Source organism: Solea solea, chromosome 7 (genome assembly GCF_958295425.1).
Source record: "Solea solea chromosome 7, fSolSol10.1, whole genome shotgun sequence".
Lineage (NCBI taxonomy): Eukaryota > Metazoa > Chordata > Actinopteri > Pleuronectiformes > Soleidae > Solea > Solea solea.
The window spans coordinates 26,602,742-26,628,853 of record NC_081140.1 but is presented as its reverse complement, the minus strand read 5'-3'; the positions used below and the strand labels follow the sequence as shown (position 1 = coordinate 26,628,853).

Here is a 26,112-nt window from a genome sequence, read left to right as displayed (position 1 = left end):
AATAAATGTCCTTCAGCTTAATTAATCTCAGACTCCAGGATGTTCTCCAATGTTCTACAGAACCTTGATTCGCCAACAGTCTCAATATCTGTATCAATGAAATCCTCAGGAAATCAATCCTTACGTGTGCTAATCCTCGGTGTAACAATTCAAGACAAAACAATGATATGGAACATTTTTCTGGTTGTAGCAGCTGTGAAGACTCGTTCGTCTGTTGAATCAGCCTCTGAGCCGCACTCGCCTGGCTAATGTTGCCTCTGTCAGGACTCCGATCTTGTAAAAGACTGCTCGTTGAACACCTTAAAAGCCCCAAAAGAGTTTTGAACTCAACCCCCGAGCTCATTTAGCGTAGCTGCATGTGAGGCCATCGGGTTCAGAGCTGTGCTCCAACAGTCATTGGATGAGCACAATTATTCAGATGTTCAGGCTCATTTACGAGTGCCTTTAGAGCAACAAAGAGAAGACAGCTTTGCATATTCAATGCCGGGGTGAGGCTCGGGTCAAGTGGGCTACGCTGTCATCTGCCGGTGCCGGCACATTAACGCTCTCGTAGGTCCAACTTCAAAAGCATCCACTGTGACACGTCATGATGCTGGTGAACCCATGTCCATGATTTGACATTAATCACTGTCTAATTACCTTGGAAATGTGGTCGATACTGCGATCTAGACCAGCCGCTCTCAAACTGAGGAGTTTAAGTCAGAAGATCACGCCCAGTTAACGGATGTAATGGCTCTTTAGTTTGGTCTGGGGTTTTTTTTTTCCGTTAATGCATCGGTTTCAAACTCAAATGACCTGCGGGGCCAATGATCATTAGGTGGACGACTAAGTCCCAAATGTTTGGGAAAGAGAAACAGCAGTTCAGCGGGTTATTCCATCATGACACTGCAATAAGAATATTTATGACGCAATTGATGTTTGAGAACTCTGTGTTACACTGCAAAAAGTGGCTCGCTAGAAATACACCAAATATTATTACACTGATTTAAATTTTAAATGAGGATTCCTGAACTTGATTAGGCTGATTTATAAAATGTATATCTTAGAATTGCTTATATTTGCACAACAACAATCCCTGTAGCGAAAACCACAAACCCTCCTGGTAGGAGCACTTAGGATTTCATGCAAACCATTGTTAACGCTTGTTTTCCAACTGTTTTTCTGCTGCAAAACCTGCTTGCCAATATTTTTTTTCTTTTGAAAAGGAAAAGAAAATCTATTTCCCAGAAATGAGGCTTATGAAAATTTGTAGTGCACACTTTCCATCACGATACCGTTGTAAGTTACTTAATTTACATATTATATTAATGTTTCCATTAAATACTCCCATAATGACTACTCTTATCTAGCCTGGGTGAAATCATTTTCCTGTACGTCCGTTGGTCACACCTCTTAGAAGTGGGCGGTGACTACACCCTTTCCAGAGCCAGGTGTTGGACACCATTGCTCCTAGAAAACCAAGTGCGTTTGTTTGACCCGTCACTCTGCGTACGCCGTCCAGAACAACGATCGGATTAGTTGTAGGTCTGTCTGATTGCGTACAGATGCATTTTCATGTACGTCCGTTAGTCACGCCTCTTAGAAGTGGGCGGTGACTACACCCTTTCCAGAGCCAGGTGTTGGACACCATTGCTCCTAGAAAACCAAGTACGTTTGTTTGACCCGTTGCTCTGAGTACGCCGTCCAGAACAACGATCGGATTGGTTGCAGGTCTGTCTGATTGCGTATAGATGCATTTTCATGTACCTCTTAGAAGTGGGCGGTGACTACACCCTTTCCAGAGCCAAGCTAACTCTTAACCTCCCTGACACTTTGGGAATCACCAGTCTAGACGATTTGGCGGGATTTTTCGTTCATTCAGAATAATGTCCAGCTCCGCTATATCTGCAGAGTTGTCCTGGACAGGTTTTTCTACGACTAATGTCCACGTTTAGAAATCAGGGCAGGGAACGGCTGATACCTGGGTGATAAAAATTGCCCTCATTTAATCAGCCGGCGGATTAATCGCTCTACCTCCAGCCAGGTGTTAATCACTATCCAAACTACTCACGACCTGCACTCTGTCTTGCTGTCAGTCGCTCCTTCCGGGCACCAGCTGCTCTCTCACACCACTCCCTCACCTCCACAAGGGCAGGTCGATCACTTCAGACCGTGCAGTCTTTTTCCCTTTTTCTCCCACATGGCCCTTCACTGTAATCACTTCACTGTCCGCCCCACCTGCCTCGCCTGTCACTCCCGCTGAAATCACGGTCATTACACGGAGACAAAAAAGGACAAATCCCATCCCCTGCTGGACGCCATGTGCTCGATATTTAAATGGAAGAATTTGAAGATTTAAGTCCAAATTGCTTTGCCATCACTTCACAACCAGTATTGAGACAAATCATCGGTGTCCAAACGATAATCGACTATTTCACTTAATGCAAAGTTGTGGACATGAGAATTCTTGCGTTGCCTCCGTCGCTTGCCACGACCGCATCCACCGATGAAGTAAATATGAAGAACGAGGCGACAGAAAGCGAGACAATAAGACAGAAAGAGAGAGAAACTCTGTTAAAAGCATGGGATCACATCGCTGTAAATAAACCAGGGGAACCAGCTGATTGCGTACATCAATACTAGCGTTAATTGTGAACATTAAATCTGGTTTTGGGTACGTGCTGTGCCGTATAGATCAATTCATATTCACAATTAACAATTAACTGAGTTATGTAACAGAACTCAGTTGAGTTGTGTAAAGTCGTGTGAGAGAGTGGGTTAAATCTCGCTCTTCATCCGCCACCTCAACCTTCACCGTCGCGTTCACACTGAGAGAGGATGAATAATTCAGCGTCCGCCTTCCTGCTTTAAGAAGAAGCGGCGACACACACACACACACACACACACACACACGCATCATTATGTGCATCTCAATCACACAAACAAAAATTCCCTCTAATCTTTCTGCCAGCTGTGAGCGGCTGCGTCACACTCTGTGATATTTCACTGATAAAAAACGCGCGTTCATTCAGGATTTGTAGAAACGATTCGGGACAAAGTTGCGGAGGAAAGCGATTATTTACACCTTTTTATGTTGTCAGGCTCTGAAGGAAAAGTGACATTCTGACTTTATACACATCGTAAAATACATCAAAATAGTGTTCATATTGTGTATTTTTCTACACTATGTTGACTCCTCTGTGTGTGAAAACAAAGTTTAATAAATATCAATACCTTTACTACTTCAGCAGAAAAACCAAACGTAAAAGCAGTTGACGTTTAATTTAGCCATCGATTCATCTCTGCAGCCCTAAAATAGCTTTCTATATCAAAACAAATGCTTTTATTTTGAAATTCTGCACTATTTTCTTTTGCACACAAAGATATGATACAATTGTGACCCACTTTAAATGTTTCCAATAAATTACCCATAATTATTTTTATTTATCCGTATTTTTTTAAACGACCTCTCACTTTGAGAATCGCTGATGTAAGAAAATTTGGTCGGAAGCTGTAAACTTTGTTATGTTGGTCCAGTTTTTTTAATCAAACAGGAGCAGACTTTGAGATTGGTTCCACACGGTAGTGTAGTGGCTGGCACTGATGCCTCACAGCAAGAAGGTTTGAATCCCAACCTCGACAGAATGTGGTTTTTGATGTATGATTATAACAAAAAGAATAAAACAAAGGTTATATTATCTGTTCTGTGCTTTTTCTATTGAAGAAATCCTCTTGTTAAAGTGTTTCTATTTAACCCTTTAACGCCCTTTAAATATCCGTCTGGACTTTTCGTTTTTCTTATTTTAACCATAAAAGGGCCAGAAAATGTCCTGTGAGTAAGTGCTTTTGTCCAATTTTCTAACATAACGTTCATTATCTGACAATTTACTGCATGTTAAAATAGTGTATTAACAATTTAAAATGACATTTATTTGAGTTTTTGTCTCAATGTTGCAAAAACTGTCTAAAAAAACGGAAACCTATGAACAGGCAGTTTTTCCAACTCTCTCCTCTCTGGCGACAAAGACGCTGATTCGCTGGCTTCCTGCAACGGCACGAGTGAAATGACTGTAATTAACCACACATCGACTTTGACGTGCAGCTTCTCAGCTTTCAGAAACCACTGGAATTTTTCCGACAGCACAAACCGTCGAGCAATTACAATAACGCAAAGTGTGCAAGTGTGTGGTCTGCGATACACTTGGTGTCAAAGGGACTATGTTTGGAAAAAGCCTAATGGATGATTGTGTATAAGACAAATAAACCTGTTACACAACAATATACAGTGTAATATTAAGGATTCATCTATTATATTAAAGATGAACGTTTAACATTAAATCACATAATAATTATTTTGTTTCTTTTTAACGCCAGTGACGAGGCTTTCCCGGTTAAAGGTTAAAATAATAAATTGGCTTTTTACGCCAACAGTAACATGCCATCAAATTTTACTACGTAACAATATCATCACTCATTCATTTATTCCCGGTAATAAACACGCAAGCCGTGAATTCAACAGCGCCTCCGTCAGTAAATGATGACACGCGATGTTTACGCCCATAATTCCATCATTTAAAGCGGGATTAACTTCAGGTCCGACATGACGGATGACAAATTAAAACAATCCACTGGAGTCCAGCGACGCACATAGGGACCATTATTCATTATTTAAGTCACAGTGAGTCTGAAAGTGTTGTGTTGTTGTGGTTTTTTTTGGTTTAAAAGACAACATTCCTACAGTTCTATAGTGACGTTCACTAAAAATTTAATTTTTTTCCCCACGACAAGCGTCATAAACACTGAGAATGTGATGTGATGTAGTGTTTGTTTGACTGGAAAAATAAATAATCTGTATTATATATTAATCCAGCACCTGCAGGACTGTGGGAGGGTAATGATGACAAATGCTTTTTTCTCTGCTTCCTCCAGTTTCCCATCAACACCCACTTCTTTCTTTTTTCCCCCTCCTATAAATCAAACACACACACACACACAAACACACACACCAGAGTCCATGACTCAATCCAGTGAACTCGCAAACAATCGAGCCCCGGTTCATACTTGAAACTCGCTCGAACGATGGGAAGACCGTAAAACTCGTGAAAGAAAATGGCAGCTTTTACAAAGTCAGGAAGTGTAACATATGAATTGTACGTTTATGGCTGTTGCGGCGACTTAAATATACAAACAAACACGGTTGGTGTAGTGGTTAGCACCCATGTTTGTGGGTTTTCCACATTTTCAACTTTTGTGGAAAACGGCCAGACTCCGCTCTGGGAAACTTTCATTTTTGTGTGCGGAGACTCGGAGCTGTAACCCTACGAAGGAGTATTAGGGCCAGCCAAAAAAAAAAATGTGGCACAAAAAAAATAATAAATCAGGCAAAAAAAAAAAATGTGGCACAAGAAAAAAAAAAAAGTCATGCAAAAAAGAAAAAAGTCACGCAAAAAAAAAATCTGCCACAAGAATAATAGAAAAAAAGTCAGGCAAAAAAAAAAAATTTAATCTGGCACAAGAAAAAAAAAGAAATAAGGCAGGCAAAAAAAAAAATCTGTCACGCAAAAAAAAATCTGTCACGCAAAAAAAAAATCTGGCAAAAGAAAAAAAAAAAAAGTCAGACTTAAGAAAAAAAAAATCCGGCACAAGAAAAAAAAAAAAAAAAAGTCAGGCATAAAAAACAAATAAAAAATCCGGCACAAGAAAAAAAAAAAAAAAAAGTCAGGCATAAAAAACAAATAAAAAATCCGGCACAAGAAAAAAAAAAAAAAAAAGTCATGCAAAAAAGAAAAAAGTCACGGTAAAAAAAATCGTAAAGTAATCGACGCGATAGCCATCTTCTAGCCATTTTAATTTGCTGCTTTTTACGCAACGTGGCGAACAGAATCTAAATTTATAATCACTGCGTCACATTGTTCGCGACAAAGTTTGCTTTGAACTTTACCCCCCACTCCCCTTATGATTCATGTATTCAATTTTCCCAAATGAAAAAAATGCTCAAGGTGAGAACCTGATGATATCATGATATAATAATATCAAGACAAAAAAAACAAGAAAAACGGCCGGGCAGCTTTGAGAAAGTTACATATGACCGCCCGTGCTGAGAAAGTAAAATATGCTCAGCACAATTTCTAGAAGCCAGGAAATACTATGATGTGTCCAGAGTGTGTGCGTGTCTCTGCCCACAGGCAGGAAATATGAGATAAAGTGCTCACACATTAATCAAAGCGCGTATTATCAGTCAGACGCATGATGCCCGGATTGGGCAACCGCCGCAGTCTCTCGCGCCATTCATAACAGCCCACGTGTTCACATTTACAAAGAGCACAAGACCCCGCCGCCACGCCGCCCCGAGCCGCGTTCCCATACATCCCGTCTAATCCCGCTCTGAATCACTCTCAACCAAATGCCACGGCGGTAATCCTTCTTCAGATTCTGTGAGATTCAGTCTCTGTCAGGCAGATGTTTTCCGTCCAAAACAAATGGCATTAGCAGGCTTCAATCCGCCCTCGTGTGTGTGCGGAGCAGTTAAAAATATGACATTTCTACGTAAATAACAAGTAAAAAGATTCACTAACGAGACCAATTTTGGTTGAGTAGTGAACTAATAAGGCTGCAGCTGTTATTCGATTATTCTGCTATAAACTGTTGGAAATGAGTTGAAAACCTCAAAAGGATGTTCTCTAATGTGTAATTTTGTCCACAAACCAAATTGATTCAGTTTTAATGAGTTCTTCGTTATAAGGAGCCAAGAAAGCGGAAAATATTCACATTTAAGAAGATGAAAAATCTAAGAATTGTTGAGGTCTTTCCACATCAAAATAAACACTTTTATTATGAAATCCTGCAGCAAGGAGACTCACTGTCGCACACTGTCGGAACTTTCAAAAAATACTTTTATTGCTGCATAATTTGGATTGTGGTGCAGGTCTAGTTCCAAAAGAATTGCAGCAATAAAAGTATTTTTGCAAGTTCCGACAGTGTGCGGAACTTTTCTACAGGATTTCAAAATAAAAGTGTTTGTTTTGACATGTACGAGGCTGCGTCGATAAAACGATTATTAAGTGATTGCAAAACGAGTCGTCAACTATATGGAAACCTGATTAATTCATTCAATGAAATTACATCCAACCATTCGTGATACGAAATGCATCGTTTTCCTTCCTCATAAAAGCCCACATTTGATGAATATTCTAGTACCAGAGACATTTTGTGGAATCTTTTCACCATGGTGGTGTTACCAAACATCTGCAGGAAAAATGGGTTAGTAGACATGGGAATTCAAGACGGGTACGGAGAGAGTCTTGAAGATGGTTCTGGACGCCCTGCCACAACTACCACCCGAGAAAAGAATGAAAGCAGAGAACATTTTCACAGCTCCTGCTCAGTGGGTCACCACAGCTTTTGACCCCCCGATCAAAAAAGCACACCGGGGGGCCGGTCTCGTCGCAGGAGAAGAACTCGGGCACATTTCCAAAGCAGATCCAGCTGCTTTTCTTGGACGTCTCCTAACCCAGGACGAGTGTTTGTTCCACCAATTTGAGCCAGAGACACAAAAAAATAAATTAGTTTGGTCAAATCGGACCATTGCATCACGGCCCGCCTGTGAAGTTTTCAATCCACCCTTGTTTGGAGTAAAGAAAGCAGACAATAATCACATTTAGGAAGGTAAAAGTTTGTTTTTATGATTAAAATAAACAATTGAAAACGGTTCATCGATTATCAAAATAGATGGCGATTCATTTACTAATCGATTCATCGATCAACTGGAGCCTTTTGCACTTACATGATCCAAAATGTTTCCACATTTTCAGTTTGGTCGCCTGTGTTTTGGTGTCATCTACTTCACCACTACAGTTCCCATGATCCCTCACTGTTTCCCCATCATCATCATCTTCATCAACCTAGGTCTTTCCTTATTGTTTTGACTAAAAGACGGCGAGAGGTGGAAATTAAATGTAACCCCTGTTATTTCACATTATTTCTACAGCTTCTCTGGACTCCTCTGGAATTGTTTTTATTTATTCATTTGAGCATTTATAATCAGATTTAGATCCACCATCTCATTCTCAAACGTGTCTTAAAACACGAAACATCAAAATCACCATTGGATACATCAAACTACGCCAACTATGTCAATAAAATAGTACAATGTACACAAAAGATGAAAAAAAGCAAAGTCAAATGTCCACAAACTGCCCAGAATTATGATTATCTTTTCAAAAAAGTTTCTTTGTGTAATTATGACACACGACACCTTATTGAAATCAAATGACATGGGACAAAAATAGAGACATCGATAGGGCGGCATAAATAATGACCTGGACTATCACGGGCGAAAACACAAATGTTACTGAGAAAAAATAAATAAATAAATAAAAATAAATAAATAAACAGCCTGAATTGATTGGGAAACCATTAGTGTTTCATTTAATCAACTTAAATGAATCGGGGAAGTGGAACGTGTGTTGTTGTTCATTAAGTCTCATGCAACGACATTTAATTTGTCACTTTATTAGGAACAGCTGGCTCAAGCAAATGCAGCATATTAATAATAATACAACAGCCTGGCGTTCATCAACGTTATAGACACAATTTACAATCGGTTCAGAGGATGAAGGTGTGATTTTAAAGCCTAGATCTCGACGGGTGTACATTTACTGTGGCTGCAACTAACATTTATTTTCATTCATCCATTAAAAATGACTTATTCTTGTATATAATCTCATATCTATTCAGCCACATTTATAGATTTCGTTACCATGTGTAGTGACAATGAAGATCATCAGAATTTCCAGGTTTCTGAATTACAGATCAGCATTTTCTTACATTTTATGGACCAAACAAGTAGCACTCGATTTACCGGGAAAACAATGAACAGATTAATCGATTATGGAAATAATTGTTCGATGAATCATCGCGACCCTTAAACTATTAGTCCTGTTATTTGTTGCCGGGCAAAACTGATCCGACAAACGTGCAACTTACAAAAATGTACAAGCGATGCTTAATTAAAGGCAGAGCCAAGATATTCAATAACAAAACAGATGAGAGTCCAAAGACACGAGAACGTTAGTGCACTGGAGCAGACGGAAAAATCAAACAGGCGATGTCCAAGTGACTAATTACAAAAAGAATGTGTCAGGAAGGATAATGAGCCATAAAATGGATTTTGTCTTTGTTCATTACGCTGATCCCTGTGTATTAATTGTAATCCAAACCCTTCGCCATCGCTTCCATTATTCCCTGCATGCTTCACTTACATCTAATCAGCGTGTGATCTAGTTCTCATCCAGCGCTTTGTGCCTCCGTATCAGCAGGAAATGGAAACGTCCCAGCTGTGCCGGCGCAATAAATATGAACATCTACGAGATTGATTACGCTCACCTTTATCAAAAAACAATAAAAACCCACGACGCCGGGATGGAGGAAGCGGAGGAAGCGACACTGACGGCATCACAAACACACACACACACACACAGCCACAGGCCACAGAGCTGCGGCACTTTTGGGAAAACGACGGGAATCAAGTGCAAATGAAAATATATTTGAGAGAGAATCATCCCGTCCACAGTGTCTGCTCTGTCGGGCGTAGACGGCGAAATCTGTATTCACAGCACACGTCGTTAACTGCCTAGTGGCGCATGTGCAACGGAGACGTATAAATCTGTCCCTGCTTGTAACACGGACCTCAGATGTCTTTTGTTGCAGCAATAAAGTGGGAGAATCTGTGCTCTGCTGTGCGTGTGCGTGTCTGTAGTGGGGTGTGAGGATGAATTTTGATTCAAGCCAAACCGTCGTGAGGTCCTCACAACTTTGAAGGGCTGTTTTGAGGGTCAGGACCTGGTTTCAGGGTTCAGTTTTTGATGGGTAAGGCTAGAGAAATTTTGAATAAAATCAATCTTTGTCATGACCTTTTGGTCCTGAGATTTTCGAAGGGCTTTCAGGGGGTCGGAACCTGGTTTTAGGGTTAGGGTCCTCACAAAGAATGCTGTCCAAGAACGTCTGTGTGTGTACAACTGTGAGGACACATTTTTGAGTCAGGGAATGCAGAATGTCTGTATTAGTGTCCTCACTAAGACGCTGTCCAAGAAAGTGTTTCTTTCGTAGACCGTGAGGACATATTTTGAGTCAAACCTCTCTTTGTGAGGATTTTTTGACCCCGTGAGGACACTTCCTCAAAAATGTGAAGGGGGATGTGCAGCAAAAGACTGTTAGAGTACACTACATATGCTATAAACGGCTTAGCTGGAGAAGAAAGTGTGGTAGTGATAGCGGTGTCGAGGGGTAAAAATTGACATATTGGACCTTGGAGGCAAATTTGTACCTGTGTCTGTTGTTTGTACGTTCTTTGGGTTCAATAAAAGTCTGACGTGGATCAGTGCTATATAAAAATAAAGCTAAAATAATAGAATAATAGATATATTAAAAAAATTTCTGGTCCTAAAATGAGGTAAAAAAAATAAATTTACATGAATAAATAAAGCTGAGTTAAAGGTCAGGTTAAAGAGGTTGGTCTGAAGTTTGCGCTTAAAAATATGAATAAATAATACTGGAAATACATTGAATAAATAAAGATATAAATGCAAATATGGTGGTATTTGACTTGATATTCACTCACAAGCTATTTGCTGACTTTTATGACGTACTGAGATACAAATTATCTCTTGTCCTGGAGACAATTCAGGAAGAAAAATAAAAAAATCCATCATACCCTGACATCCAATTACACTGCTGAGTGCCTCTGGATTCATTTGTTGACAAGCCAAAGCACATAAGCATATTTCTTAAACCACAGCACATGAAGGAGGCTTGGCTTTTTATCTGTTAATGACTCAGCCATTCATTCATAAATCCAGGTTAGGACACGGAGAGTGATTTTCATTTCAAAGGCGCAGCTGTATCAAGACGACGATCGCCGGGAAAACCGTCGCTGTGAGGCGCAGCGCTCACTCGCTCGTGCTGCTGCGTCTGCACTGCGCTGTTGACGCGCTGGTCGTCAGCGCTGCCACTGCTGCGGCAGCAGGCGCCGGGTCTGTGCGTCTGCCTGATCAAACATGCAGCTCATCTCCATAGAAATTGAGCATGTGACCAAACAGCACTGTCCCGATGGAGCGAGACAGACGAGACATTAGCACGCAGGCTGGGATTTGGTTTAAATGCTGGTGCCAGGCTCCACCTGAGAGTCAATCTCACATTGTTATTATTATCACTGCTGCTGATGATGATGATGATGATGATGATGATGTAAACAGACAACTGACAACTACAGTCCTGTGCTAAAGTCTTGGGACACCATTAGATATGTTGTTTTAGCAACACAGTAGACCAGTGTTTCTCAGTCCTGGTCCCAGGGACCCACTTCAAATGAATGGGTGGTTTACTGTATCAGGACTTTGCAGATCTTGATGATGAGCCAGGAAACATCTTGGATTGAGAAACCCTGCAGTAGACCCGATTTGAAGACTTCCACTGTTTTATTTATTTTTGGACAAGACCACCGAGGCTTGGCATTTTCCGTTCAGCAGTTTACGCAGCAGGCAGGACAACAATTTTAGAGCTGGTGTCTAATTGGGCAAGGTTCCAGAAATCTGGGTTCAATTCCACCCCTGGTGGCTGCATTGTCTTCGTCTGTTCTATCTAATGAAAGATGAAAAACGGGCCCCCTGTCCAGTGAGGGGTTGCTAGCAAATAGTTTGTTTTTGAACGTCGGCCGCAAACAAGACGGGAAACGTGGATGCAAAATGCCGTGCAAACTTTTCCTCCAGGGTTCCCACACCTTGGTTGATATCAAATCAGTCAAGGACTTTCCAAGACCAATTCCCTCAAATTTAAGGACTGAATGTGCAGCTTAAGATGGGAGGGCACCTTGTAAGAGCCACTTCGTCCATGGCGTCCTCGGGATCTTCGTCGTGCTCTGCTTCAAAGTCAGTCTTTGTTAAAAATTTTCATTTCCCGGACATCACGCCACATTGTCATTTACCAAGAACTATTAATGACCCACATATATATTTGGGGAGATTTTCACAAACTTTCAAAGGCGTCTTTTTTTTTTCCCAAATTGACAAACTTTTAAGGGTTTCAAGGACCCTTGGGAACCCTGCCAACGGACTTTTGAATATGTTTCCACTTCAAATCGTAGAACAGAGGCGACACGTTTACTTGAGCAGAGTCTTGAAAGGCAGGGCGATTCCTCACAACTGTAATGGAGCTCTGCTCGCTGGTAAAAACAATCATCCCTCTCTGCTGGAAGATGTATCCAAGAATGCACGCTGACACAAATGCACACTGCAGCCAAATTATATACCATCATCAGCATCTCTCCAGGGAGATAAACTGCATGAGCCGGTGAGAGGAATGAGTATAGTAACAGGCCTCGGGGACTTTTTGCATCTTCGTTTGACCCACTGCTTCAGCGTTTCCTTGAGGCACAAAGACCAACAGCATTTTTCCAATTTGCTGATCTTGTTATGTGAAGAAAGTTAACTCAAGCTCAACTAAATTCATATTCCGGCAACATCAAGACCAAGGGAACAAGGACGAGGAATGAAATGTAACGTAGCACTGATTTAATGCTAAATAGCTGCTCAAACAAAAACAAAAAAAGGCAGCGTGAATACCCAAACCTCACCACCGCACTTCAGGTTTCTGTCACGATCCATGACTCAAACATAACCCACACAACAAACCATGAAGTGGACGAATTAAGAACCTCATTAAAAGAAAAATGAAGAAGTGGCTCCATTCAAGTTTCCATCAGGGCGACAGCAATAGACGGGGAAATGATTAAAAATGCAGCCGCTCGTTCTGTCCTTGTCTGAGGACATGAAAATGCATCAACCAACAGTTCAGGCAAATTACTTTTAAACACATAAATATAAAATTGCACAGAGAATCAGCATTTCAATTTTTGCTTCAAATCCTAAGAAGATTATTTATCTTGGAGTGGATCAGCAGAAATGGCTGCTGGCAGAAATTGGATGGCAGAGAACAAATAAAAACTCTGCCGAGGAGGCAAAGTGAAAGGAGATGGAGATGAACGCTGCTTTTTTTTTACACTGATGAGCCAATTCTCTCATTACACATGCGGCATGTTGGTACTCGCTCAGGTACATTAACATCAGTGTTAACACTCAATTTAATCATGTTGATAAATTATCTTTACGTGAAAAATGACCTTCACACGAGTTCTGAGTAAACACTTGTAAACTGGTGTTGTGTAACATCCCAGCGATTGCGTTTATGCTCATCTGCGATTGATTCAGAAATGGATTCAATCTCTCAGAGTTCACCGCACACTTTAAATCCATGGATATCGACCGATATATCACAAAACTTAACGGACTGAGTACATCTCATCCTTATAATGCTTTCTTCAACTTACTGATTAACTTCCCTTCATCTTTACTCCAGAGAGCCACTCACTGGAAGTGTACAAGAGCGTGGAGGGAAACTAATGGACGTGATGACATTGTGTGACGGAGCTCTACACTAGGGGTGGGAATTACAGGGTTCCTCACAATGAGATATCTGTTTAAGTGAAAAAAACAAAACGTCCATGGATAGTTTAAAGTGCAGGATTTTCTCTATTTACTCACAACATAGAGAACAAAGGTAATTACGTCTATGTATTGAATGTGGATGGAGCATCTCTTAACACAACAAATTTGAAATTATGAGCTAAGTCATAATTATGAGATAAAAGTCATAATCATGAGCTAAAAAGTCATAGTAATGAGATAAAAGTCATAATTATCAGATAAAAAGTCATAATTATGAGATAAAAGTCATAATCATGAGCTAAAAAGTCATAGTTATGAGATAAAAGTCATAATTATCAGATAAAAAGTCATAATTATGAGATAAAAGTCATAATCATGAGATAAAAAAATCAAAATTATGAGATAAAGTCATAATTATGAGATAAAAGTAGAAATTATGAGATAAAAGTCATAATTATGAGATAAAAAGTCATAAATATGAGATAAGTCATAATTATGAGATAAAAAGTTGAAACAATGAGATAAAAAAGATGAAATTATGAGATAAAAAGTCGAAATTATGAGATAAAAGTCATAATTATGAGATAAAAGTAGAAATTATGAGATAAAAGTCATAATTATGAGATAAAAAGTCATAAATATGAGATAAAAGTCATAATTATGAGATAAAAAGTCATAAATATGAGATAAAAGTCATAATTATGAGTATGAGATAAGAATTGTGGGTTTCCTCCAGTCTCTCCAGTTTCCTCCCACCATCAAAACATCACAAATTGGGTTGTAAAATGACAAGGAAATGGTTCATTTTCACACACCGATGGTAGCGGCCACATTATTTATGTAGAATACTTAATACTAATTCATCCAAATTCATCACATGAGAATGAAGTCATGCAATTCTTCCGTTTACACCTGACTTCCAAAAGTGAAGAGAAGATCAAATCAGGCAAATCTGCAAACGTTCTCTGTTGAAGGTGGCAGCGCGTGGAGGTTACACCTCTCCTTTGCCACTCACACGTTCAGGTGCTCGACAAGAGCGATGCCGCCTGCAGCAAAATCTGATGTTTCTGAAGTGAGAAACTCTACAGTAACTGAGCTGACAAGTGTGTGTGTGTGTTTTCTTGTAAAACGTCTTGTGGACTCAGTAACTCTCTTCTGTGTGTGTGTGTGTGTGTGTGTGTGTGTACATGTCAGTACAGAGACTGAGCCAGGACAGCTCCTCTTGTAAAATGCTCCATGTAATTCATAACCCTGGTGTAATCATAGGTTTATTACCTGATGGGAAATTTTCCAATCTGTAGCATCTCTGTTGAAATGGCTTCATTTGACGTTTAACAGTATCAGAACCCAGATAATAAAGTTCTTCTTCATAACACAGCACATAGAAAAGGAAGAATTTTCCCTGTTCAATTAAGAAAATGACGGAGCCAAACTCGCCCTCTTTGTCTAAAAAAAAAACACCATGTGCACATGAACAGGTGAATTTATCAATGAAACCACGCCCCTGTGCCCGACGCCAGAGGTGACATCTTCAAAAATCAGCAATATAGATTAAACTAAGGTTTTAGCTCACAATTAATCGACATTTTATCAAAATCGCAAAATACGACCTCCTGCAATTTTCCAATCGTGGGAGGCGCAATATCCAAATTAGCATTTTAGATTGATTATTGTCCTGACGGACTGAAGAAAACACCTCTATTGCTGGTCCCAAGCCTGGATTAATTGGGGGGCTTTCATCAGGAAGGGCATATGGTGTAAAACCTTTGCCAATTCAAATATCAGATGATCCCCCCCCCCCGAGAGGGAGAAGCCAATACACGCCATGTACACACAACAACAGCACTCAGAGAGCACAGACCTCCACCAAGGCTTAACCCTCTTACGATCATCATAATATTCATGCCGTCTGGATTTATTTTGATTTTATGGCTGTAGAATTGTCAAAACAATATAAATGAGTGAGTTCTTCTGCCCCTTTTTCCAAGATAACTGTCACTTTTCGATATCTGGCAGTTATTGAACCGTTTAGGAATGACGGTACTGAGAAGCTGACGTTGTCGCATCGTCTGTGATTGGCAGTCGTTCCGTGGAAGTCCTGAGGAGCTACCGCAATCGCAGACCTCTATTTCTCTGCTTTCCGGAATCCATCCATCCATCTTCTACCACTTTATCCTCCACGTGAAAATCGCCAGTCCATGGTTTTTGAATTTTCTAGATATCACAAACGGTCTTGGAGTTACGGTAATGAGAAGTACGCGTGCCAAATCCTGTCGTCACCGCCGATGATAACAGAAGGGTTAGGGTTCAATACTTTATCACCAGTGTTTTACATAACCAACACCTGAAACTTCTTAAATTTTGATCCACTTGGATCCAGAAGAACCTTCCGGATCTGTCTAACCATCCTTCATATACACGACAACATTCATCCGAATCTGTTGCTGAATCGCCTAATACGTAATCTAAGGTTTTATCCTTTATAAGAGAGAGGGATTTCTTAAAATCAGCAAGAAGACCCAGGTTCGAGCCCCGGTTGGAACAAGATGGGTTGTATTATACTGGTTTAGCCCACTTGAGATCAAAATGCGCTGTATGTGGCCCCCCGGAACTAAAATGAGTTTGACAACCCTGCTCTAAATTGACCGTAGGTCAGCTGAGATTGGCACAGCACCCCCCCGCAACCCTCCTGTGAAGGATAAAGCGGTAGATAATGGATGGATGGATACTTGGGTGATCAGCTACCCAGTTGTAAACCGACAGACAAACTCACAGATAAACCTGTGTTGATGAAAACGTAACCCCCATGGAGGAGAGACAATCAGAGGACTCTTGTTATCCAGAGTGAAAGAAAAACACAATTAAAAGTTCAAGTCCCGTCGCTCCTGACTCGATATGTTTTGGATAACTTTGACCTGGATGAATGAGAATCCACCGAAAATAAACAGTGGAGTGTCATTTTTTTCAAAACTGTACCCTGTGCCCAGACGAGAGAGAGGATATTGATCCAGTATTGATCAAAGCCTGCAAGAGAGTCAACAGCAGCAGAGGGACACTTACTGCTAAGTGAAGGTCGACCACAACTGAAGGCGCACAAATCTCAATCCTCGTTTTTTTTTTTTTTTAAATCTATTATGCATGTTATGATTTCCTGACTGCCCTTTGACAACAGAGTGAGCTCTGATCTCTTTTTGTTGAGGAAACGCTGGTTCAGTTCTATTTAAATGAAGTTAATGAACTTTAGGGAAGTCATTATTCTTATTTTTAATTAATTCCCTATGCTTTCAGGCTTTTCAAGGCATATGCCATCCTGGGAAAAGATCGCAAGGCCATTGAGCGCGGAATCAGACCCCGACTGACATTCTCTCTAAATTATTACTAAAATAATCATAAATTATGCTGATAATTAATGGGTTTGAGTTTATATTTGAATAGTTTTGGCTCCATGTGACAAAGGTTTCAAGGTTTGGGGAAACAAACGATCCACATTTTCTGACATTAAATCCATTAAATGAGTAAAATGATGGACAGGTTGAATGATTATGAAAATAACCGTGAGTTACAGCCTTTTAATCAATTTGCTTTTTTCACAGGCTGGAGTCACCACAGTGGGACGTCATTGTTTGTCGTTAATGGGAACATGGCCGACTACACTCTACAGCAGCGTTACACTCTGTTCATGTACATACACCCACGCAGCTTTCACACCATTGTTTTCGCTCAAAAAAACAAAAAACTTTTGTTTTTTAAAAGAACTCATAAGTGAAACTGCTCAGAAAACTCAGACCTCTGCAGAGAGTCAACACACACTCATGAAACGCACAACGTAATCAATGAATTCAGCTACACTTCTCCGTAATACATTAGTATAACGCTAGCACTTTACCCAGTAAGTGAGTAGTTGGAAGGGATTAGAATTTACAAAACAGTAATAAATACTAACTCACTGAAAAAAATTGTGGATAAAGTGGATTACGGTGCAAAAGAATCACCTTTTGTTCAAATTTACAAAGGTTATGAGAGATGTCATCTAACGAGTTTACACCACTTTAAACATTTAAACTGTTTACACCTGTTTCAACTCTGATTTAAAGTGTTTTTTGGCAGGAAATGCAAGACCTGAGTTACCACACCAGTTTCTTTTTTTATCTTTATTTTTGGCAGTGATGTAAATTACTGCATAACGTCTGGTGCAACGCAATGACGCACATTGCACCTCCGCTTGTTTCACCAATGTTTGCAGAGACCCTTACTTTTTACAGCTAGGGACAGAGTTGGAGCTTCATCTTATCCAAACATGAGATTGTACGGCAAGTTTCTTCTATAACTTGTTTCGTTTCTGGCGCAGCTTCAACCAAATTTTCAACAAATCTGGTGTACAGCAACTCATTTTAATGTGAAAGAGGCTTTATTTAAAGCAGACAATCAGTTAAGGTAAAGTGCATTCAGCTGGCTCCTGATCTGCAGACAGCTTGCTTGCTTCAGGTCTGCCAAGTCTCCAGTTACGTCATCGTTACACAAAAGACGGGCTTCTTGACTAATTTGGCTTTCAATACAATAATAGGTTTTTAAAATGTGCTTCACCTTAGAGCTCTGCCTCCCTTTGTCTGGTTCCGACTCAGTGCCATTGCTCTCAACAGCGTTTTTAGTATGAAACAGCAAGGATCAGTGATAACAAATTATAGGAGAATGTGCATCAGTGCACCCGTCATAGAGGTAATTGTAAGAAGCATGTGTAATGCCATTAAGCTGATGAAAATAACTACCGGGAGATAATATATTTAATGGAGCGGTGAGAGAATTTAAAATACAGAGAATCTGTTTCTTAATCAAAGTGTCTCAGCAGCAGGTCTGTTTTTCATCCGAGCAGGTAACACAAGGTCGTATCGGATAAGAAATAAGTGAAACTCCCCGTAGTCATGACAGAAAAGATAAGCTTATTGAAACCAATGAAAAACAAATTCAGTAATAAAATAAATCTATCTCCTTTTGTTCTTTAAATGTCCCTAAAGAGAAGGGGTGGGGGGGTGAAACATACAGGGGAAAGTATGGGACAGTTTAGTCCATTACATGGCGCCGAGTGCTCACTCTCACTACTGTAGATGTGCGATTATATCGCAATATAACATTTTGCGGTAGTAATATTTTGCAGTATTGTGATAACGTCGTACCATGACTTCAATATCGCGATAATAACGTAATATTGACGTAATAGGAGGTTTTTCACTTTTGGTGTGTGTGTACTACTACCACAGCGGAACATCGTGTAGAATGTAATCAGTAGAATGTAATAAATGCACACTATTTACAAACGAGCACGTTAATAAGGGAAGACGAAAACACAGGGTTTTAAAATGCATAGTTAAGCGTAAATGTATTTATTTCTTGTTCCTAGCATGGCAATTATTCCCATGCCCAAACTACAGCAAAGCAGCTTTGAGAGCATCACATACAGTTAAAATGACTACGCACACCGTCTTACAGTCTTTGACCAGCAGGGGGGGGTTTGTGTGCGCATGAAACCTCAAGAAATTATACCTTTTTTGCGAACCAATGCCGCTTTTCCACAAGTAATTTTGGAACTATAAGTAGATTTTGGAACTATAAGTAGATTTTTGAAATATAAGTAGAATTTGGAACTATAAGTACATTTGGAACTATAAGTAGATTTTGAGACTATAAGTAGATTTTGGAACTATAAGTAGATTTTGGAACTACAGTATGAGTAGAATTTGGAACTATAAGTAGAATTTGGAACTATAAGTAAATTTGGAACTATAAGTAGATTTTGGAACTATAAGTACATTTGGAACTATAAGTAGTTTTTGTAACGTTAGTAATTTTGGAACTATAAGTAGTTTTTGTAACGTTAGTAATTTGGGAACTGTAAGTAGATTTTGGAACTATAAGTCAATTTGGAACTATAAGTAATTTTGGAACTGTAAGTAGGATTTTTAAGTCTTTTTTAACTGATCTATAGTTCGGTATTGTTCACTTTGTTTCTTGTGTCGCGCTCATGACTCTTCCAGTGACAACACTCTCTAACCAATAAGTGGCCGGCAGTCTGTTGACGCTCAGCTTGCTTGGAACCTTGAAGGCAAATTAACCGTGCCGTGCTGAGGCGAGACATGCCGGGATCGTGTAGTTGAAAAGCGGCACAATTGGCTGGAACACTTCAAGGCTTCGTGAAGGTTCATCTCGACTTCCAACATAAATGGAAAGCAGCATAAAATCCTGGTCTAGGCGAGATTTAAAACGTTTTGAATTTGACTACTGTGGTGTTCCAAAACACTGCATTACAAAAGTCTATAAAGACACTGCAAACTGTCTCAGAAAAGGTATGGACAGAGGCCATACCTTTCACTTTATGTATATTTTATGGGGGGTTTAATTTACACATCACCTCAATAAACCAAACAATTGCGCAAGATAAATGAATTCCAACTTCATTTTATCTATGTCATTTAAAGCATATACACATACTGTATATCTTCACTGAGAGGATGGAAAAGTATCTAAAAATTTGTTTGGGGACCCATAAATAAAATCTCCCGTGACCCATATACGGGTCTCGACCCAGTCTTTGGGAAACACTGAATGAGTAAATCTAATAATGAGAATAAAAAAACAATACACAGAAAGCTGATACTTCTGCATTTCAAGCTTTTCCCTGAAACCCTGTTTTGGGTCTCATTCAGTGACGGATATTTCGTAATATGACTGATTTCTCCTGTTGATGGTACATTTCTCAGCAGGGTGAGAGGGCTCTAATTCTGGCAACATCACATTTACAATCTAAGCAGCTATATCACAAAAATAATAAGTGGAAAAGTAACTCAACACGGAACCCTCCAACCACAAAACATTATTGTTTCATTACTCCACAAATTGGATCCCATGAGATGCAGTTCTGGATGCTCCATAATCTTCACATTCAAAAATAACCTGAGCTCAAGGACATAAAAAACCTTTAACTCTACAGATTTCTTATAGACAGGGACATTTCTCTGCCGTCTCCCCTTGGTAGCATTATTCATACAATCACTGTCTCATCTGGTCCCAAAAATTGCTGATTCAAATGTGGTCATTTGAATGCACATAATTTGAAAGGGGAAGGTTTTATTTCCCCGTTTGCAAACAAGCAAAGTCAAATTGAATTTCGCGTGACACTCTTTGAGATGCCGCGCCGCACTGAAATCTCTCTGAATTCAATCTGCCACCCCCTACATCTGTAGATGTGTTTGGATAAAGTGCACTCGCTGCCGTGTGTGAAGCGCAGATCACTTTTAATCAAAAGCATTAACGGACAAAACAGAGCTGAGAGACACCGACGGCCTCGAATCGATGGGTCGTCGCGATGAAGCAGAAAAAAGGAGAAACGTCTTCGATATAGATCTGTGTCTGGTGGAAATTAGAGCGTGGACAGTGAGACAAAAACGTGGAGGAAATAAGTGATCATAAGTAGAAACTGAAAAGTCATTTCAGTTGATCTGCTTAGAACTGGGGTTTACGACTCAAAATAAACCACCATGGGTGGATTCTTGAACTGTATCAGTGGTCACAGGCTTCTCCCATTAGGGGTCGCCACAGCGCCTTGTCCTCTCCCTTGTGTCCCCTTATGTTACACCAACTGTCCTTACGTCCTGTGGTCTCTCTTTCCCTCCAGCTCCATCTTCAACATCCTTTGTCCAATATAAATCACTATCTAGACCATCTCGACCTTGCCTTTTTGACTTTATCTCCAAGCCGAACAATGCTAAACTGTAGATTAAAGTTAATAAGACAAAACATTGTTTTAATCTCCAACATTTAGCAGAGGAAATGTCTAAAATCTCAATATTTAGCAGGGGACTGCCGAAAGCCGGCGATCGTGAGCCGAATCACGACCACGTTCAGTGGTATTTCAGTACAGTGACAGTGACAGTGTCAGAACTCTACTGAACGATTCTGTGAACAAATCTTTTAAATGAACTGATTCTAATGATTCAGTTACACTCAAAACAACTGCTTTGACTGTCACTAAGTAGTTTGTGTGTTTGTATCAAAACGTGTATAAAACAACGTCAGGGCAGTTTCGTTCAGCCGTGCTATGACGACCTGGCCCACGTAGAGGAGGAACTATGAAGTAATGGAAAATCAAGGTGTCTGATACCATATGGAATTAGATTTGTCTCAATATTCTCAAAGAACACTTTTCACGAATCAAAAAAACACTTTTTAAGAAGCAAAAAAATATTGATTTCAGCATTCAAAAATATCGTATTTTATTGTTTGAAAATACACTTGTTTTTTGCGCTCCCTCATTTGTTCTTTGCGCTCACTCACTTGTTCTTGGCGCTCCCTCATTTGTTCTTTGCGCTCCCTCACTTGTTCTTCGCACTCCCTAATTTTTTCTTTGCGCTCCCTCACTTGTTCTTGGTGCTCCCTTATTTGTTCTTTGTGCTCCATTATTTCTTCTTTGCACACCCTCACTTGTTCTTTGCGCTCCATTATTTGTTCTTTGCACACCCTCACTTGTTCTTGGCACTCCCTCACTTATTCTTGGCACTCCCTCACTTATTCTTGGCGCTCCCTCATATGTTCTGTACGGACAGCAACTCCAAGCCTGTGACGACTTCCGGTCCATTGAGGTGTCGCTCCAAACCTCAGTAGCCAATCAGCAGGCAGCTTCCTCGGGCCCGCCCACAGACAAAAAACCACGGGACAAAGAACAAACCAGGGAGAGCAAAGGACAAGTGTATTTTCAAACAATAAAATACAATATTTTTGAATGGAATAAATCGATTTTTTTTTTTGCTTTGTGAAAAGCGTTGTTTTGTTTTTTTGTAAAGTTGAGTAGTGCTAGAACTGTACAATGGAAAAGCCCCATAACTGTGCAAAGTATTTGTCAGGCGCACACAAAATGCCCAGGTAGGGTTCGGTCAATACACTCACGGACAGGGTCAGAGCCGCAAATTATTGTGCAACCTCTCCTCGAGATAATTGGACAGAAAGAATGAGGTGGACTTCACTGTGGTGTATCTTTTCTACCGTCCCAGTGACAAGCAGAGCAGAGTGTGAGAGGGCACAGTGCGAGAGGCTCCAGCTACAGCAGCGCTACGATGCTCGTGTCTGAACATGCCAGGGGCTACAATTTGTCCTACTCTCCAAAGTGGATTTTCAGTTGTGCCAGAACAAGTTGTAATTAATCTCCTGTGTGCCGCGAAGGAGAAGCCAGCGACTGCAAACATGCTCTGCTGTTGCACTTGAGCGCCTGGTCGCGGCAAATGTGAGAGCCGGTGCTACACTCTCTTTACACGGTGTTAAATTGTAACAACAGAGGAAACTGCCCTCATTTGCCAACCCCAGTCTAACTATGGCCTCAAATCACCCAACCTCTCTGAGTCGACACTTCATTACTTCTCATTCGCCTCTTATTTCGCAGCAACAATGGGGAGAAAAGATAGCAGAGAAAGTGCTCCCTGGGTTGATATTACTATTGTGATGGCACCGAGCCACAAGTTCTCTTACTTTAGTTAAAAGTGGACACACAAAAAGGTTCATTAAAGTCTGCATTGATCAGCCACCATCATCTTACCAACAGCTGGAGTCTCCATCATCCTTCAACATAAATTCAATTCAACTTACTATATATATATAAAAATAATATAATACATATATATGTGTATATTCCATTTATAATCTCGTTCCAGCACCAAGCACTCGTGTAGCACTATAGTGTGAGTCTGAGTGATTAAAGAGAAGGCAGAGTGATTCCAAGTCAAGTCCCCATTGTTCCAAGTCACCACAGACAAGTCTAAATGAAGTCCCCAGTGTGCTGAGTCGCCAAGGAAAAGTCTTAGTCAAGTTCATAGTGTTCCTAGTCACTACAGACAAGTCTAAATCAAGACCCCAGTGTGCTGAGTCACTGCAGACAAGTCTTAGTCAAGTCCAGAGTGTTCTGAGTCACCAAAGACAAGTCTTAAATAGTGGCCCCAGAGCTCTGCGTTAAAGTCATCCAAGAATCCTCAAGAGTGTTCTAGACAGTTCTAGACCCTGGTGTTTTAAGGAACCAAAGAAAAGTCCAAGTCAAATCCCTAGAGTTCTGAGTCACCAAAGGAAAGTTTGAGGCAAGTCCCCAATATTCTGAGTCTAAGTTGGCAAAGAAAGGTCCGAATTGTGGTTCTAGAGTTCTGAGTCAAAATCACCGAAGAAAACTCAGTGTTGGAGTCAGATTCAAGTCTAGAACCTGCAGTGTTCTGAATCTGAAGTCAGAGTCAGGTCCGTATTAAGTCCCCAGTGTTTTAAGTTACAAAAGAAAAGTCCCTAGAGTTCAGAGTTTTCTGAGTGAAAGTCACCAAAGAGAAGTAAGAGTGGGAGTCCACGGGGGTCGAGTCAGATTCAAGTCAATCAGATTCAAGTCAATTCATAACCCGCAGTGCTCTGATTCCGAATAACCAAAGAAAAGTCTGAGTTGAGTCCGAGTTACGTCTCCAGAGTTCAAAGTTACCAAAGAAAAGACACGTCCCAAGTCCTCTGACCCTGAGTCGTGTCCCGAGTCAAGTCGTCAGTGTTCTGAGTCGTCTAAATCATTGAAGAAAGGACAGAGTCCAGTCCCCAGTCCTCTGACTCTGAGCCAAGTCCCCCATTCAGAATTCAGCTGAACAGAGTTCTGAATCTGAGTCCCCTAACAAAGGTCATAGATTGTTTACCAGCAAACACAGATCGACCATGTTGAACTTCAAACATTGTAAACTGATTTTGTATTAATATCAGTTTGTGAATGAATGTATTTGTACCATTAAATATTGTATATGTTTGTCGGTAAAGAGTATTCCTTCTTCGAGAAACGAGCAATAATTCAATTACAAAGCATTTGGCAAACTTCCATATCACAACATTTGAGAACATCTGCATTGTTTTCTGTCCATAAATGAGACTAAAAGCAACCAAATAAATCATGTCTTCAACTTGTCTTTCAAATTACATGTGGTGTGATTTAAAACTTTTTTCTATGAACGTTTTTGACCATTAATTGTTCATTTTCAAATGTCTATTATCGTATTTCTTGTGCTGCCTGAAGCGAAATCAATCAAAATACATCTTATCTTTATCTTATATCGTGTTGAGTTCGCCGTTGAATAACACGAGGTAGTAACAGGGCAGTCGTGAAAAGATTAAAAGAAATCCACTCACCAAATTCAGCACCGTCTCAACAATATCCCGGTTGCTCACCTCTCCGACCTGAATGAGTCCGGCGAGAACCGCAAATTTCATCCTGATATTCCGGATTGGCAGCGACGGATTGATAATCCCAGGCGGGAGCAGCAGCGGAGCAGCGCCGGGCATCACCGTCATCATCATCGTGTCCGTCTCTGCGGGGACAGGAGCTCCGTGCTGCCGGTGACCTGGAGCCGGTTGTCGGTGCGAGAGCGAGAGCGACAGCGAGCCCGGCATCGTCGCTGCTGTCACCGGCGTCTCGCTTGTCATTTCCTCCACCTGCAAGAATCCGTGTGAGGAGGAGGAGGAGCGGAGACTCACACTCCGAGGAGGTGTGTGACAAAAACAAAACACTCTCTTTTCTTCTTCTTCTTCTAATTCTTCTTCTTCTTCTCTTTCTTCTTCTTCTCTTTAGCTAAATCCACTCTTCATGTGTGAGATGTCGGTGCCAAAGCCGGTGAACTGACCCACTGTGTGTGTGTGTGTGTGTGTGTGTGTGTTTGAGTGTGTTGCTCACTTTGTCTGTGTTGCTGCCCCCTGTCGGCGAGTCCACTCTTTTATTTCTTTTTTTAATGATAAAATGAATAAATAAAGTATATTGAGTAGAGTATATTGTAAGTAGATACAGTAAATAAAATAATAATTTACCCTTAAAATGTACAATGAAAGAGATTAATTAATAAAAAAAAAAAATTTTATTACTTTTTCGCATTTTTGAGAACCGGAACATACCCCAAAACTCAAGGATTTTTGTGACGCATCAATGAAAATTTCCATGTGAAAGTGGTTCGGTGAAAAAGCGTGGAATATTGGAAGTGGGCGGGGCTAAAAACTGACTGTCTGGTTTAACGTACGTGAACGAAACTTTACAAAACACGCGAAGGTTGGGGGCAATTATTTTCATTATTATTTCAATTAATTTACGTTGTGTTCCATTGACATCGGAATTCGAAAAAATGATGTGGAAAAAAACCTTGACGCGTTCATATCTCGGGCTAGTTGTTAAAAAAGGCTCAAATACAAGTATTATGAATTAATAAACACATATGACAAAAATAAATAAACAATAATATAGTGTTATATAATATAGCTATATGTGATGTTTTGAGCACAGAAGCCGCAAAGCTTCCTGAAAGCTTCCCTAGAAATCCGACGACAAATAGAACAGATTTTTTTCACCTTTTTCAGAAGTAACTTGTCGTAGTTTGGGAGCCCCCTAGTGGCCACTTGTTTCATTTTTAGGCAGGTTTGGCCCTGACTTTGAATGGAAAATTTTAAATTTTACAATTTTTTACAATTTTTCTGTTTTTCTGTTACATTTCTTAAGTTTAAATTCTTTCTCTGTCCATATTTTGTAAATTCAGTAACATATATATATGTATAAATATACATATACATATATACACTGTACATATAGTTATATATATATATATTA

At 40.1% G+C, this 26,112-nt stretch overlaps 1 protein-coding gene across 2 annotated transcripts in view; it reads right to left on the bottom strand.

Annotated features, from left to right (window-relative positions):
- The window catches only part of nbeab (neurobeachin b), a 306,319-nt gene extending 281,190 nt beyond the window's left edge, over positions 1–25,129 (bottom strand). For both annotated transcript variants that reach the window (XM_058633432.1, XM_058633433.1), the window contains exon 1: positions 24,654–25,129. In XM_058633432.1, coding sequence (XP_058489415.1) covers positions 24,654–24,947 — 294 coding nt within the window. In that variant the 5' untranslated portion in view covers positions 24,948–25,129. The remainder of the gene's footprint in view (positions 1–24,653) is intronic.
- Positions 25,130–26,112: the final 983 nt, after the last annotated feature.